We start from the raw sequence: 13,942 nt of genomic DNA, 5'->3' as shown, positions 1-13,942 counted from the left end.
GCATTCCAGCTTTGGAAATTGAGAGGATTTCAAGTAATACTTATCTTCCTTCTAAGGTTCTGTATTTCTGGGTCATTCTTACTAAAGTTGAATTCTTAAAAGTTGTAATTCTTTGAGATCTCTAACTCATGTGAGTTCGCCATTTTGGTGAATCCTAGAATGCAATTTTTGTCTTACTAAATCCATAAAGTTTTCAAAACTGGTGTTCAGGTTATTAGCCTCTCAGTTACGACTTACGGAATTTATTGCCACCCCAAAGGGACATGCATCTCCAAATATAGGGATTGCCTTCGAATTTCTTTTTACCTAGGTCTCAATCATGTCATTTTTCACTGGTGTTTTTAGCACTGCCATGGCACTTTTTAAAAAACCTTTTCTAGTTGCTTTAAGTGGAAGCTTTGGTTTGTTTTAAAATGTAGGCTTCTGGGCCGGGCGCGGTGGCTCACGCCTGTAATCCCAGCACTTTGGGAGGCCGAGGCGGGCGAATCACGAGGTCAGGAGATGGAGACCATCCTGGCTAACACAGTGAAACCCCGTCTCTACTAAAAATACAAAAATTAGCCGGGCGTGGTGGCGGGCCCCTGTAGTCCCAGCTACTCGGGAGGCTGAGGCAGGAGAATGGCGTGAACCCGGGAGGCGGAGCTTGCAGTGAGCCGAGATCGCGCCACTGCACTCCAGCCTGGGCGACAGAGCGAGACTCCGTCTCAAAAAAAAAAAATAAAAATAAAAATAAAAATAAAATGTAGGCTTCTACTTTCAATATTTGAGTGGCCTAGAAAAATTACTAACTTTTCTATATACCTTTGTTTCTTCATCTGTAATCCATAGGTAATTATGACTAATAACATTATTATGGTAATTAAATGATATGTATATTAATCCTGTGCCTAAGATATCAGGAAGTAGCTATCATTTATCTTCAAAAAATTAAAATTCCTAAGTCCTTATTCAACTGCAGGTAGAAATGAGATCACTTCAAAATAATAATCATATTTCACTGGCACATTGCTGACAGTGACAAGAATCAAGATCCTAGTAGCCCATCAAGTTTTAGCTATTTCTCTGTCTCCAGAGGTGTTTTAAAAATCTTTTTTTTTTTTTTTTTCCTTTTTTCAGACAGAGTCTCCCTCTGTCGCCCAGGCTGGAGTGCAGTGGTGCTATCTCGGCTCACTGCAAGCTCCGCCTCCCGGGTTCACGCCATTCTGCCTCAGCCTCCCGAGTAGCTGGGACTACAGGCGCCCACCACCACACCCAGCTAATTTTTTGTATTTTTAGTAGAGACGGAGTTTCACCCTGTTAGCCAGGATGGTCTCCGTCTACTGACCTCGTGATCCGCCCGCCTTGGCCTCCCAAAGTGCTGGGATTACAGGCATGAGCCACCGCGCCCAGCCTTAAAAGTCTTTTAAATATTCTTCCATGTTGGCCTTCTTTTTAAAATTATTAATGTCCAAAAATTAACTTAAGGCCTACTTCACTGGTAGTGTCTTCACTGCAATGATTCTTTTTCTTAGCCACTATGATTTAGTTTGAAATACCCGAAACATCACATATTCCCAGATGACCAAGTTTCTCTTTAGTTCTCCCTACACTGAAGCATAGGGAGATGGGTAAAACGCTCATATCTTTCATTCTGTATCTTATTTTTCAAACTGTGGCTAGAAATATCAATTGCTTATGTTACTTACAAATTAGAAAAGCCCAAATACTAAATTTTTTTTCATAAGGGCCCATAACTCTACAGGAGTGGCCCACGGAAGTAGTGAATACATAGTAAACTCTCTTTCTCCATCATACCCCAAACCTTCCCTGCTTCAGGAGCCTAGGCACTGATTTGTTCCCCAAGAGTCATTCTTCCCTCTATGCAAATAACTTTTGAAAAGAGATACATGGAACATTGTGGCCCCATGTCTCAAGGTCTGTCTCAAACCCACGTTATGTTTCTCACTTCAACTTTCGTATTTTCTCTGAAAATTTTAAGGTGTATTTAGCAGAGATACGTATTGGCAATTATATTAAAAGTCATCATAAAAGCATCTGTATTTATTAGCTATTTTCATCCTCCAAAAGTGAGTGAATATATTTTACTCCCCTATCATTTTTTTTTTTTTTTTTTGAGATAGGGTCTCACTCTGTTGCCCAAGATGGAGCGCAGTGACACAGTCATGGCTCTCTGCAGCTTTGACCACCAGGGATCAGGCGATTCTCCTGCCTCAGAGTAGCTGGGACTAGAGGCGTTTGCTATCTCTTCAGCTAATTTTTGATTTTTTTATAGAGAAGAGGTCTCGCTATGTTGCTCAGGCTGGTCTCAAACTCCTGGACTCAGGTCATCCTCCCACCTCGGCCTCCCGGTGCTGGGATTACAGGCGTGAGCCAATGCGCCCAGCTATTACTCTCTTATCTTATTGGATATTATTGTTAGATTTTGATGTTCTGTTTCAATACTTGAATGAATTGGTTTCTGCCAACATTTATGAAATTAAAGTTTCTGAACTTTCAAGTAGCATGTCTTTATATAAATAAGAATATATAAAATACCTAAGTTTAAAAAATTCATTGATTGGAATGTGTATGAGCCCACACAGAGTTCCCAAGAAAAGTTAATAGTAAATGAAATACTTGGTGCAGCACAGAAAAGAAGAGTGAAGTGTGGGAGGCAAGCTAATTACCACAGATTTTGAGGAGATTCATAAATAAAAGACTATTCGAAAAAGTCAAAGCTGCTTCCTTCCAAAGTACCGATCATAGCTAATTTGCTAACAATCTTAGTAACTTGCTATAAATACGTCAGCTCTTGAAACTAGGTGGTTTAGACAAAATAGAAATGGCTTTGATGGTAGAGTTTCTTATCCAAAATTCATTCTAAATTAATATTGGGTTTCTTTTCACTGCCTCTTCCTACCCTGAGTTTTAAAAAACTTAAAAAAAGTTTTTGAATATGTGTGTACAAATGATGTGGGCTATTTAAAATTTAGAGTGGGATGCCAAATTGGTTATATGGAGCCTCATACTATGTATTTATTACTGTGAGTTCCCTTAAATGACTAGTTTTCTAAGGGCTGTCTGCTAATGTTCACATGGTACAAGGCTCAGATATTACTGTAATAAGAAGAAAGTTTTAGGAGAAATATATTAAAGTAAGAGTTTAGCTGATAGGAAGTCTTTCTGTAAGCAAAGCCTCCACCCCTTTCAGAAGAGGAAGGGGCCAGGCGCGGTGGCTTATGCTTGTAATCCCAGCAATTTGGGAGGCCGAGAAGGGTGGATCACGAAATCAAGAGATCCAGACCATCCTGGCCAACATGGAGAAACCCCATCTCTGCTGAAAGTACAAAAATTAGCTGGGCGTGGTGGCATATGCCTGTAGTCCCAGCTACTCGGGGGGCTGAGGCAGGAGAATCGCTTGAACCCAGGAGGTGGAGGTTGCAGTCAGCCAAGATCGCGCCTCTGCACTCCAGCCTGGTGACAGAGCAAGACTCCGTCTAAAAAAAAAAAAGAAAAGAAAAGAAAAGAAAAGAAAGGGACAGACTATGTAAAAGTGCTTTTTAGCCAATAACTCAATGTAAATTTGCCAACAATAAATTCTTTTGTGTAAAAAATGTGAATCTTTAAAAGTAAAATCAATTGCCCATAAGCAATTGAATGAGTCTGTATCATTGAAGGAAACATCAGTAGTACTTGAGTCCTTTCAGGCTGCAAAAACAAAATGCTATAAACTGGATGGCTTATACACAACACAATTTATTTCTCCTGGTTCTTGAGGCTGGGAAGTCTAAGATCAGAGCACCAGCAAATTGTCTGGTTTTGGGCCTGCTTCCTGGTACATTGACCACTCTCTTTTCACTGTAACCTTACATGGTGGAAGGGGCAAGGAAAATCTCTGGGGCCTCTTTCATAAAGGCACTAATCTCATTTGGAGCCCTTATGACCTAATCTCCTCCCAAAGGTCCCCACTCCTGTTATCATCAACTTAGGGTTTAGAATTTTAACATATGACTTTTGGGGAGTCCAAAATTCATGGCATTGAGACCATAGCAACTCATAAAGAAAATTTGAATATTAATCTTTTCAGAATTTTCTCATTTTACAGGCATCAATCTGTAGAGTTTGGTTTTGATTCCTGTTACAAAACATAAGGATTTTGCTCACACCTTATTAAGAAGGGAACCAACGGATCATTTACTTCATTATCTTCTCATTTTTCAGCTCCTGCTCACTTCATAAGGAGACCACACAGAGTAATCGACCGAACTGTGAACACTTTAAAGATTCAGATTTGTGTTTTATATACTTTACCGTTTGTAGCACAGTGCTTTGCATCGAACAAATTACATAAGAACTCAAAAATCATTCTTGCAATATATACCATATATTTGATTACATTATGGTATAAGAAAGGATACTTTTACATAATAAATAAATGCACTATAATTTTATTAGTAGTAAACTTTTCTCCATTTATAAAAGGCTTATAAAAGTTTGTGTATTGTACTTTAAAAACAGTTTATCACCTCTTACATATTCCTCCTCCATCCCAGCCCAATGTATATTTCATGTATAGTTCTCAATACATTTATCAAATTATATTTGTGCGTTTATTACTTTTAAGTGCCATGTCAAAAGAACCATAATTTTGTGTTTAATTCACATTTATGGTAAAATATATTTTTAATTTCCAGTATTAAAGAATAGAAAAAAAAAATGGGACATTTGACTATAAAATATATAACTGTTTTTAGAGAAAGCAGATAATTTTAGTAGATTTTCTGCTACCAGATGAAATACTTCACATCTTTCTAAAGGTATTTACCAAAGATATATCTTCCATCTTGGTCTGTGTTAGTGATAAAAGGTAGTATGTTTTCCTTCCTCCAGCTTAATTTAATTATTAATTGCATAAACAAGGAAAATTTATATATTAGCAGAAACTATTTTAACAACATGTTGATCTTTAAAAAGGTTAAGCACTGAGGTTATATATATATATATATATACAATATAAATATATATAATTATTTATTTATAACTTTTTTCTCTTTGAGACTATTCTAGGTATGATGCCAGGCTCTTTGGAACATGTCAATAATGGCTGTTAAATAAATAAATGAATGAGCTACTACTCATAAAACTCTTGTCCTCTATTAAATGGATTTTTATATATTCCCACCCCTGGTGAATTAGTCATGATTTTTACATAATATACTTGGAAGCAAATATTTTTGGCAATGAAAGTATATTTCAAATAGAATTTTTACAGAACCAATATCAGATCAAATTTCAGGAAAGCAGTTATTGCAGTAGCTCAATTATTGTTTTTTGAATACATCAAAAGAAATGAGATAAGACTTAAAATATTAATAACAATTTTTAACCTTCAAAAAGATTAAGAATGAGTTTGTCATATTTAAACAATAACTATCTTGCTTTTTAAATTTAGTTATTCGAAAGGGATAATTGGGTGCTGAGAGTGCTTGTTAATAGGGTTTGAAATATTCAACCAGGAATTGGGACAATACAATTATAGTGAGCATAGTGTGTGGTGTGTATGTGTGTGTGTGCATGTGTGCATAACATTGTGTTGTATTTTGATTGTTTAACGCTGTTGCCTTCCTATGAATGTCCAGAATTCTAGGAGTTCTTAAGCAACATGATCATATACTACAGAAAATGCAAGCATCACGTGGCACTTAACATGCCAGTCCCTACCACTACTTGTATTTGGAGTAATATTTTTTAAAAAAGTATACAGAGATGACATCTCTACATCCACTACTGGAGAATTTTTAATACCTTATTTCTCATATTGGTTCAAATATCAAACTATTATAATAGGTGGTTTCAATGGATAAGTGATTGCTTAGTATGAGATGAGAAAAATGTGATTTTTTTATTTTCTTATTCTATTTTAAGATTAATGTTCAATTGTAACATTTGGAAAAATATTTTAGAAATGAGTTAATGAAAACTAGAAAAAGACTTTTGCAAGATATGATTTGCATGAATGAAAGGGATTATTATCATTGAAATTTAGCATTGGTCTGCCTAGATAAATAAAATTACTTTTTTGTCAAAGTTGTTGGTAGATAGTGAAAATCTTAAATCTAAAATTAATTAAGATTTAATCTTAATTAAATCTCTTTTATTTTTTCTTTATTGTGCTGACTAATACTTGCCATATCTGAAAATATATATGAAAAGATAGATGATAGATAGAATTATTTCTTTATTACTGCCACAAGAATAACAGTCGCTTAGAATATTTACTCTACAGTTTTTGGACATATATTGTAGGAAAATCCTAAAGACAGACTTTGCATCCTTTCTTTTAAAAGCAAATCGTGGCCAGGTGCAGTGGCTCATGCCTCTAATTCCAGTGCTTTGGCAGGCCAAGGTAGGAGGATTGTTTGAGTCCAGGAGCTGGAGACCAGCCTGTACAACATAGTGAGACCCCATTAGGCGGCTGACACAGGAGGATCGCTTAAGCCCAGAAGTTCAACATTGCGGGGAGCTGTGATTGTGCTGCTGCACTCCAGCCTAGGCAACAGAGCAAGACCCTGTCTCTAAATATAAATAAATAAATAAATAAATAAATAAATAAATAAATAAATAAATGTAAATTTTGACATTACTTATGAAAAAAGGTATTTTTTTGAAAGACCTACAAAATGGTATCATGGTATGCAGTTGATACCATGGGAGTAAATAAAATTATTCACAAAGAGAGCAATGGAAGAGCTCCAGAATGGAGCTGTGAGGGACATGGTTATTTAAAGCAAAGATATAGTAAAACAAATATAAAAAGAAGTCTAGGAAGGCATTATTAGAGAGTGACATCAGCAAAAATAATAGAGTAAGAAACACATAGTAGAGTAAGGACCTCCATAAATTCTCTTCTTTATGAAAGCAACAAGAAAACTGGCAAAAAAATAACTGTGAGAATCAACTTTTTCAAAAGTCTGACAATTAATCAGAGGCTTGTAGTGATTCCTGAAGTTGTATATTGAAGAAAAACATTTTTCTCTTAGTAAAAACAGTGGGATTTGTGGCATTATAATTTGCTCAACTTCCCACCCCCTCTCTTCAGCTCCGTGGTGACAATGTAAACCAATAGCCCCAAATTACAGGAAAAGTCCACAACCTGGCAGCCACCAGAGGGGACAGCATGGAGTCTGAACTCCTTTAAGGCCTTATTCTTTAAGAATGATAATTATTTAACTTGTCTGCAGGTTTTCTGGAAGACCCCATTTGCAAATCTATTTTTCTGTGACCTAACTTGGAGTTCAACCACCGCCAAAAGCCTTTTTCCTGAAGAAGTTTGTTTAAAACATTTAGAGTCATTTTTTTAACTTCACGGGTGCCTAAGGCAATCAGTAATAGTGTGGGCACACAATATACTTAACAAAAATGTTAAACGGAAAGCATTGGAATGATATGTCCATATGGGTTTGGAAAAACCGCATATATTCCTGGTTATCTGGAAGGCCACACATATGGGCTGAATTTTTTTCTCCCAACTCCTATGTTGAAGTCCTACCTGCCAGTACCTCCAGACATGACTTTATTTGGAGGTAAGGTTTGTTACCTTACCAAGAGGTAATTAAGGTAAAACAATATGCCCTAATCCAATATGCCTCATGCGCTTATAAGAAGAAGTTAGAACAGACACACATGAAGAAAAGATCATTAAAAAAAAACAGAAAATGGACATCTACAAGCCAACAAGGGAGGGCCTCGGAGGAAACCAACCCTGCTGACAATTTGATCTTGGACTTTTAGAATTGTGGGAAAGTTAATTTCTGTTGCATTAGCCACCTGTTCTTGATACTATGTCATGGCAGCCCTAGCAAAGTAATACACCCAGGGTTGTGTGCATGCTCAGGAAAGACCTGAAAAGACCCTTAGCGCTCAACTCTGGCTAACTTTTAGGCCTCACACAAGTGAAAGTAAAGTCCAGAGTAATCAACTGCCTGACATAGTGTTGAAGGTATGACCCCATGACACAGAACCCCCAGCAAATACTGAGTCACTTATTGGTTCTAGAAATTAATAAAATCCATGTTCAATTAGTAGCTGATCTCTAAGCTAACCAAGTAGATATTCTAATGGTCACATATTATAAAGAAAGTAGACTTTACAGAATTAGTTCAAAAAAGTCCATTTAAAAAAGAGCAACAACACAAAACTCTGGGGAGAAAAGACAATATGATTTCCATAGTTGCCACAGTATATTACTTAAAATGTCCAGTTTTCAATAAAAGTTACAAGTTTCTCAAAGAAACGAAAATATATGGACCAAACACAGGAAAAATGCAATCAATAGAAGCATGCTTAGGGAGGCAAAGACATTGCAATTACAAGACAAAGACTTCAAATCAACTATTTTAAGAACATTTAAAAAATTAAAGGAAACCATGTACAAAGAGCTAAAAAGAAAGTATGATAGTGTCCCACCAAAAAGGAAATAATAAGGAGATAGAGATTATAAAAAAAGAACCAAAGAGTAATTCTGGAGTTGAAAAGCAGCATGACAGACATGAAAAATTCAATAGAAGGTTGGTATTAGTTTCCTATGGCAACTGTAGCAAATTACCACAAAGAACAGAAATCTATTCTCTAACAGTTCTGCAGGCCAGAAGTCTGGAATCAGTTCACTGGGTCAAAATCAAGGTGTGAGTAGGTCCGTGTTACCTCCAGAAACTCTGGGGAAGAATCCATTCCTTTTCTCTTCCAGCTTCTGGTGGCTGCCAGCATTCCTTTGCTGTGGCCGCGTCACCCCAATTCCTGTCTCCACGGTCACATTGCCTTCCCTCTTCTGTCTCTCATCAAATATAATTCTGCCTCCTTTTTATAAGGATAAATATCCTTATAAGGATGCTGTTTCATGTATCTTTATACATACATATATCCTTACACGTTGTTGCATCTAGAACTGCCCTTGATAATCTAGGATAATGTTCCCACATTCTGTGCACAATGTGAAGGATTGTGGTTCAGTATACATAATCATCTAGTATTTTTTTTTTTTTTTTCGAGACGGAGTCTCGCTCTGTCGTCCAGGCTGCAGTGCCTTCGCGTGATCTCGGCTCACTGCAAGCCCCGCCTCCCAGGTTCACGCCATTCTCCTGCCTCAGCCTTCCCAGTAGCTGGGACTACAGGAGCCCACCACTACGCCCGGCTAATTTTTTTTTTTTTTTTTTTTTTTGTATTTTTTAGTAGAGACCCGGTTTCACCATATTAGCCAGAATGGTCTCGATCTCCTTACCTCGTGATCCACCCGCCTCGGCCTCCCAAAGTGCTGGGATTACAGGCGTGAGCCACCGCACCCGGCCGTCATCTAGTATTTTTAAAAGAGAAGGAGGCAGAGTATTATTGGTTCAGATCAAGATAAATTGGTATATTTGTTGGTAGGAGGAGGTAGAAGTTTATTTTCTGATAATTGAAAGGAGAGATTTTGCAAGGGAAATAAAGAGAATGGTTTAAAAGCAGCAGCGTGTAGCTACAAAAGCTCCAACGATGCTTTTCCACACTATTCTTGAACCATGGAATATAAACAAATGCTTCTTGATAGGAGAGGAAAAAGTTACTTAAAACCAGATGGTAGAATAAAGCTCTAGAGTCATTGAGAAGATAGGTTTCTAAAAATATATATATATTTATTATTATAATGATTTTTGTATTAGAATAAACTTCCCAGTGATCACAATGACAGTTTGGTTGAGCAATAATAATCAGAGATAAAGGATCACGAAGTCACATGGAGCCAACAGAATAGGGAGAAAAAACGCTTCCATTCTGGAAGAAAGCGAGAATGACAGAATGAGAGTCACTGGGGAAACAAGTGACTCAGAGTGCCCAGAACCAGACAGAACCTCTAGAACAGGGCAACAGCTAATAGATACTGTTATTTGTGCTTCTGTGCTTACAGAAATCTCATTCTCATATTATCACCAAGATTGATGAGATTTTAAAGCTGTGCCCATGAATCACTGCATATATCCCTGTGGTAAACAACTTAATGATGATGGCTCTAAGCCCCAATTGTACTTCTCACTAAAATTCTGGCAGGAGAAATCTAAGGAATTTAATAACTGATCTTGTTATGATCATGTGGTGACCCAAATGGTTTGATTTGGCAATGTCCTGAGTTGAATGACAGAGCTGGGAGCATGTGATGATTGATGATCTTCAGGAAGTGACATCAGTTTGAACACATCAGTTCCAGAAAGTCAGTTTCACTTTCCTGAGCAAAACTCTGTGGATAAAAAGAATCATTTGATCTTAACAAGCAGGCTCCAGCTTCTGTTGGAGAAGGCTATCTAAGTGAAGAGCTGGACAGGAGAAGCAGCCTACACTATGGGTTTCTAGGATAAGTGGCTGGACACAAAGGAAAAAAATTGGATGAAAAGAATATAGGAACACACTACCTTTCCTAGACACAGGTTCTACTAATATAATATCCAGGTGCACATGGTACATTTATGGCAATTTCTCAATCTTGACACACAAATTTTAGATCTGAACAAAAGGTATTGTAGACTAATGACATGTAGGTAAAAGGAGAATGAATTTAACTTTGTGTGTTGCTAATTCAGGAAGCACTCTAATTGAAGAAAAAAAGCATTGTTTAACTTATTAGACAGAAGTTTTTTACTGCTAAGAAAAATTCACAAAACCTGAAAAGTGATATTTTCCCTCAATAAAAGCAATAAGATTGTAGTTCACAGTTGAATTTTAATGTTTTCTTACACCTGAAGCAATAAGGATACATTTGGTTAAAAATTGCTATCAGAAATAAGGCTTTTGTAAACACAGATTTGAAAGCTTAATATTTTGGAAGTGGCCTTTGTTTTCAGGTTTAATACAAAAGAATGCCACCTCTGACAATTGGACTGAATAGATATGAAACCTTACAAGTATTGACTATAAATCTATAAATGTCTATCTTATTATAATCTTCACTGTATGATATCTAAAGGTTTATGTTTTGTTGCCAAAGATATTTAGCTCAGCATTTCTATTTTATATTTGTAGGTAACAATTATTAGAAATACTTCTTTTTGTAAAGTCTATATTTTTGTTCTTATTTGTAGTTTGGTTGCCACAAAGGAAACAGATAGTGCAAGATCTCGAAGTGCTCCAATGTCACCTTCTGATTTTCTGGATAAATTAATGGGCAGGACATCAGGATATGATGCAAGAATCAGACCCAATTTTAAAGGTAATTGTTCTGTTTGCTACTTTATATGTGTGTTTTAAATATACTTCAACAAGGTACAGTTTTAAATTAATTCCGCCAGAAATTCTAATGCTTATTTTCAACAATCTTCCAAATATTGCATTAGTCACAGAGGTGTCTTGAAAAAGAAATCCATTCCCACGTTCTCAATTATCATAATTTGCCTTCTTTGGCCCAGCTATGTCTTTTTTTTTTTTTTTTTTTTTTACTTCTCTAACTGTTATAATACTTCTTGTCTTGACCATTGATTTTAGGAATATACATATATGTACGTATCTTTTATTTAATTATTCTATCAGTTATCTAACTGGAATGGAAGCTTCTTTAATTGCTAGTGATAAACTTTCCCATCTTTTTAATCAGCCACTTTACTACTGTCTATATTGTGGGGAATCTAACCGTTGTTGAATTTACCTATTGGGAAATAGGCTGGATTGCTAACTGACAGCCTTTGAAATGTATAAGACATCATTGCACCTACCAAATGTTTTACCCAAATTTCGAGGAAAGAATGTAATTGTCAATTATTTAAGAGTACCACTTTTTATTCTTCTGTTTAATATAGTTGTAAGTAACATGTTTATATAAGGATATGTAACTTATCCAGAACCACAATATATCCTGTAATTTCACTTTAATGGTAAAATATTAGAAAGCTGCTTCCAGATCCCAACTTATTTAACATGTTCTTGAATATTACTTTACCCAATAAAGAAAATAAACAAAGTTAAAGAACATACACTTTTTTCATGGGATTCAGTTAAGCTGTTTCATTGCTAAAGTTTAAAAAAGTGTTGTCTATAACTACCATTTTTCCTTGAATTTGTCCTTATGGGAGAAAAAAAGAAATGCTTAGCAGTGGGTGAAATAACTAGAATGGAGTAAAAAAATATCAAGATTGGGCATCAGGAACAAAAGAAGTAAAACTCACTGATAATGTCTGAGTGGAAAATTATGAATGGCTTCAATTTTAAAATGAGTTTAATATTTAAATTGTGGATCACACATCTTGATTTGTTTTTAAGCTTTCAACCATAAATATTTTCAACTTCAGGAGGAAAGCACTGAGTACAAGCTGTGCAAAAATAGCACAGCTTACAGGGTACAATATACAAATGAAAATGAGAAACAAAAATAGTACAGCTTACAGGGTACAATATACAAATGAAAATGAGAAACAAAAATAGTACAGCTTACAGGGTACAATATACAAATGAAAATGAGAAACAAAAATAGTACAGCTTACAGGGTACAATATACAAATGAAAATGAGAAACAAAAATAGTACAGCTTACAGGGTACAATATACAAATGAAAATGAGAAATAAAAATAGTACAGCTTACAGGGTACAATATACAAATGAAAATGAGAAATTTCAGTATTATAATGATCTTTTCCAAATTGAGGGAAAGCAGTATTCCTGTGAATCCGCTGAGAACTAATTAGTAGTTGATCTTGAAAAATATGCAGTTGTCATTTAACTAAACCACAAGACACATAATCGGGAATTAGCAGATTCATTATGGTGAGTCCATATTCAGTGATTCAGAAGTATTGCTTTCTTTTAACTGAAAATTAAAGAAGAAAATGCATTCTATTTTTAAATGTCTGTGAATATTTAAAAAGCATATAAACAGTCTCAGCAGTTATTTTAATAAAACTGCAGATAAGTTACCAACCACACAAGAGTGGCCTCAGTGCTTTTGCCATTCTCTTGGAAAGTTTAGTGTTAGTTTATTTTTTTAATAGTTTAAAAGATAACAGAAACATTAAACTATTTAAAGATGTGATTATTACTATTTATATGTAAGATCAGGAAAGGACCCCCAAGGATTTGGTGTTGCTTAAAACAAATACTGATTCTTTTCTAAGTAAAAATGTATTCCTAAAAACAAGCTGATCACCAAGCCAGTTCAGAGGTGATTAGATTTTGGGGGAGACTAAAATTCATTCTTACACCCCAGTATCACTAAAGGAAGAAAAAGAAAAAGGAAGATTTTCTCTCATTGTTTTTCAAAATATCTTGTGCTCTGAACATTAGAAAAAAAATGCAGGCTGCATTTGATAGCCAAAAAGAATATCAATTATAAAAAGTAATAATTTAATGGATTAGTTTTTAGCTAACACTTTTGCTTTGTCATCTTTTGCAAGGGTCAAACATTATTGACTTCAGCAAACATACTTATAACTCTACTCCCTAATTAAGTATATTCAACACCGTGTCATTTCATTGGATAAAATAACATCATCATCTTTTGACCATCATTTCATTACCCAATATGGAAATATAAATAAAATAGTATTTACATGCTATTTCTTCCTTACGGCTATCAGGAGGATATTTAGGTGTTAACAAACTGAATCCAATACCTAACAGAAGATATTTACACAAAAGGAGGTGAGAATGATCAGCCCTTGTGTTGTCATGTACCTAGGGGTCCACCTCACCTCAGGCAAAAATAAGCTTATCAAACATAGAAGTAGAAAATGAAGAATCTGTTCTCCCGATAATATTGCACTCATTTTTTGTCTGTGGTAGTTCACATGACTAAAAATACAATCCCTTGCCTTGTTGATTTTGTGCCTTTCCCCACATCAATGTTTTTGGAAGGAATCTAGTTAGCTCATCAAATGAACTAATTTAAAATTGGTGTTATGTATGCTTTCCCATCCAATTGTCAAGGACAATGAATTAATAGTAAGCGAGTTTA

The 13,942-nt window shown here is 35.5% G+C and overlaps 1 protein-coding gene across 4 annotated transcripts in view; it reads left to right on the top strand.

Annotated features, from left to right (window-relative positions):
• Positions 1-13,942, top strand: part of GLRA3 (glycine receptor alpha 3) — a 182,694-nt gene that overhangs the window by 29,081 nt on the left and 139,671 nt on the right. For all 4 annotated transcript variants that reach the window (XM_003823430.5, XM_055112014.2, XM_003823429.5 and 1 more), the window contains one exon: positions 11,085-11,212. In XM_003823430.5, coding sequence (XP_003823478.1) covers positions 11,085-11,212 — 128 coding nt within the window. The remainder of the gene's footprint in view (positions 1-11,084; positions 11,213-13,942) is intronic.

The sequence above is a fragment of the Pan paniscus genome, chromosome 3 (genome assembly GCF_029289425.2).
Source record: "Pan paniscus chromosome 3, NHGRI_mPanPan1-v2.0_pri, whole genome shotgun sequence".
Classification (NCBI taxonomy): domain Eukaryota; kingdom Metazoa; phylum Chordata; class Mammalia; order Primates; family Hominidae; genus Pan; species Pan paniscus.
The sequence above is the reverse complement of the archived record's forward strand: the minus strand, read 5'-3'. Positions and strand labels throughout refer to the sequence as shown.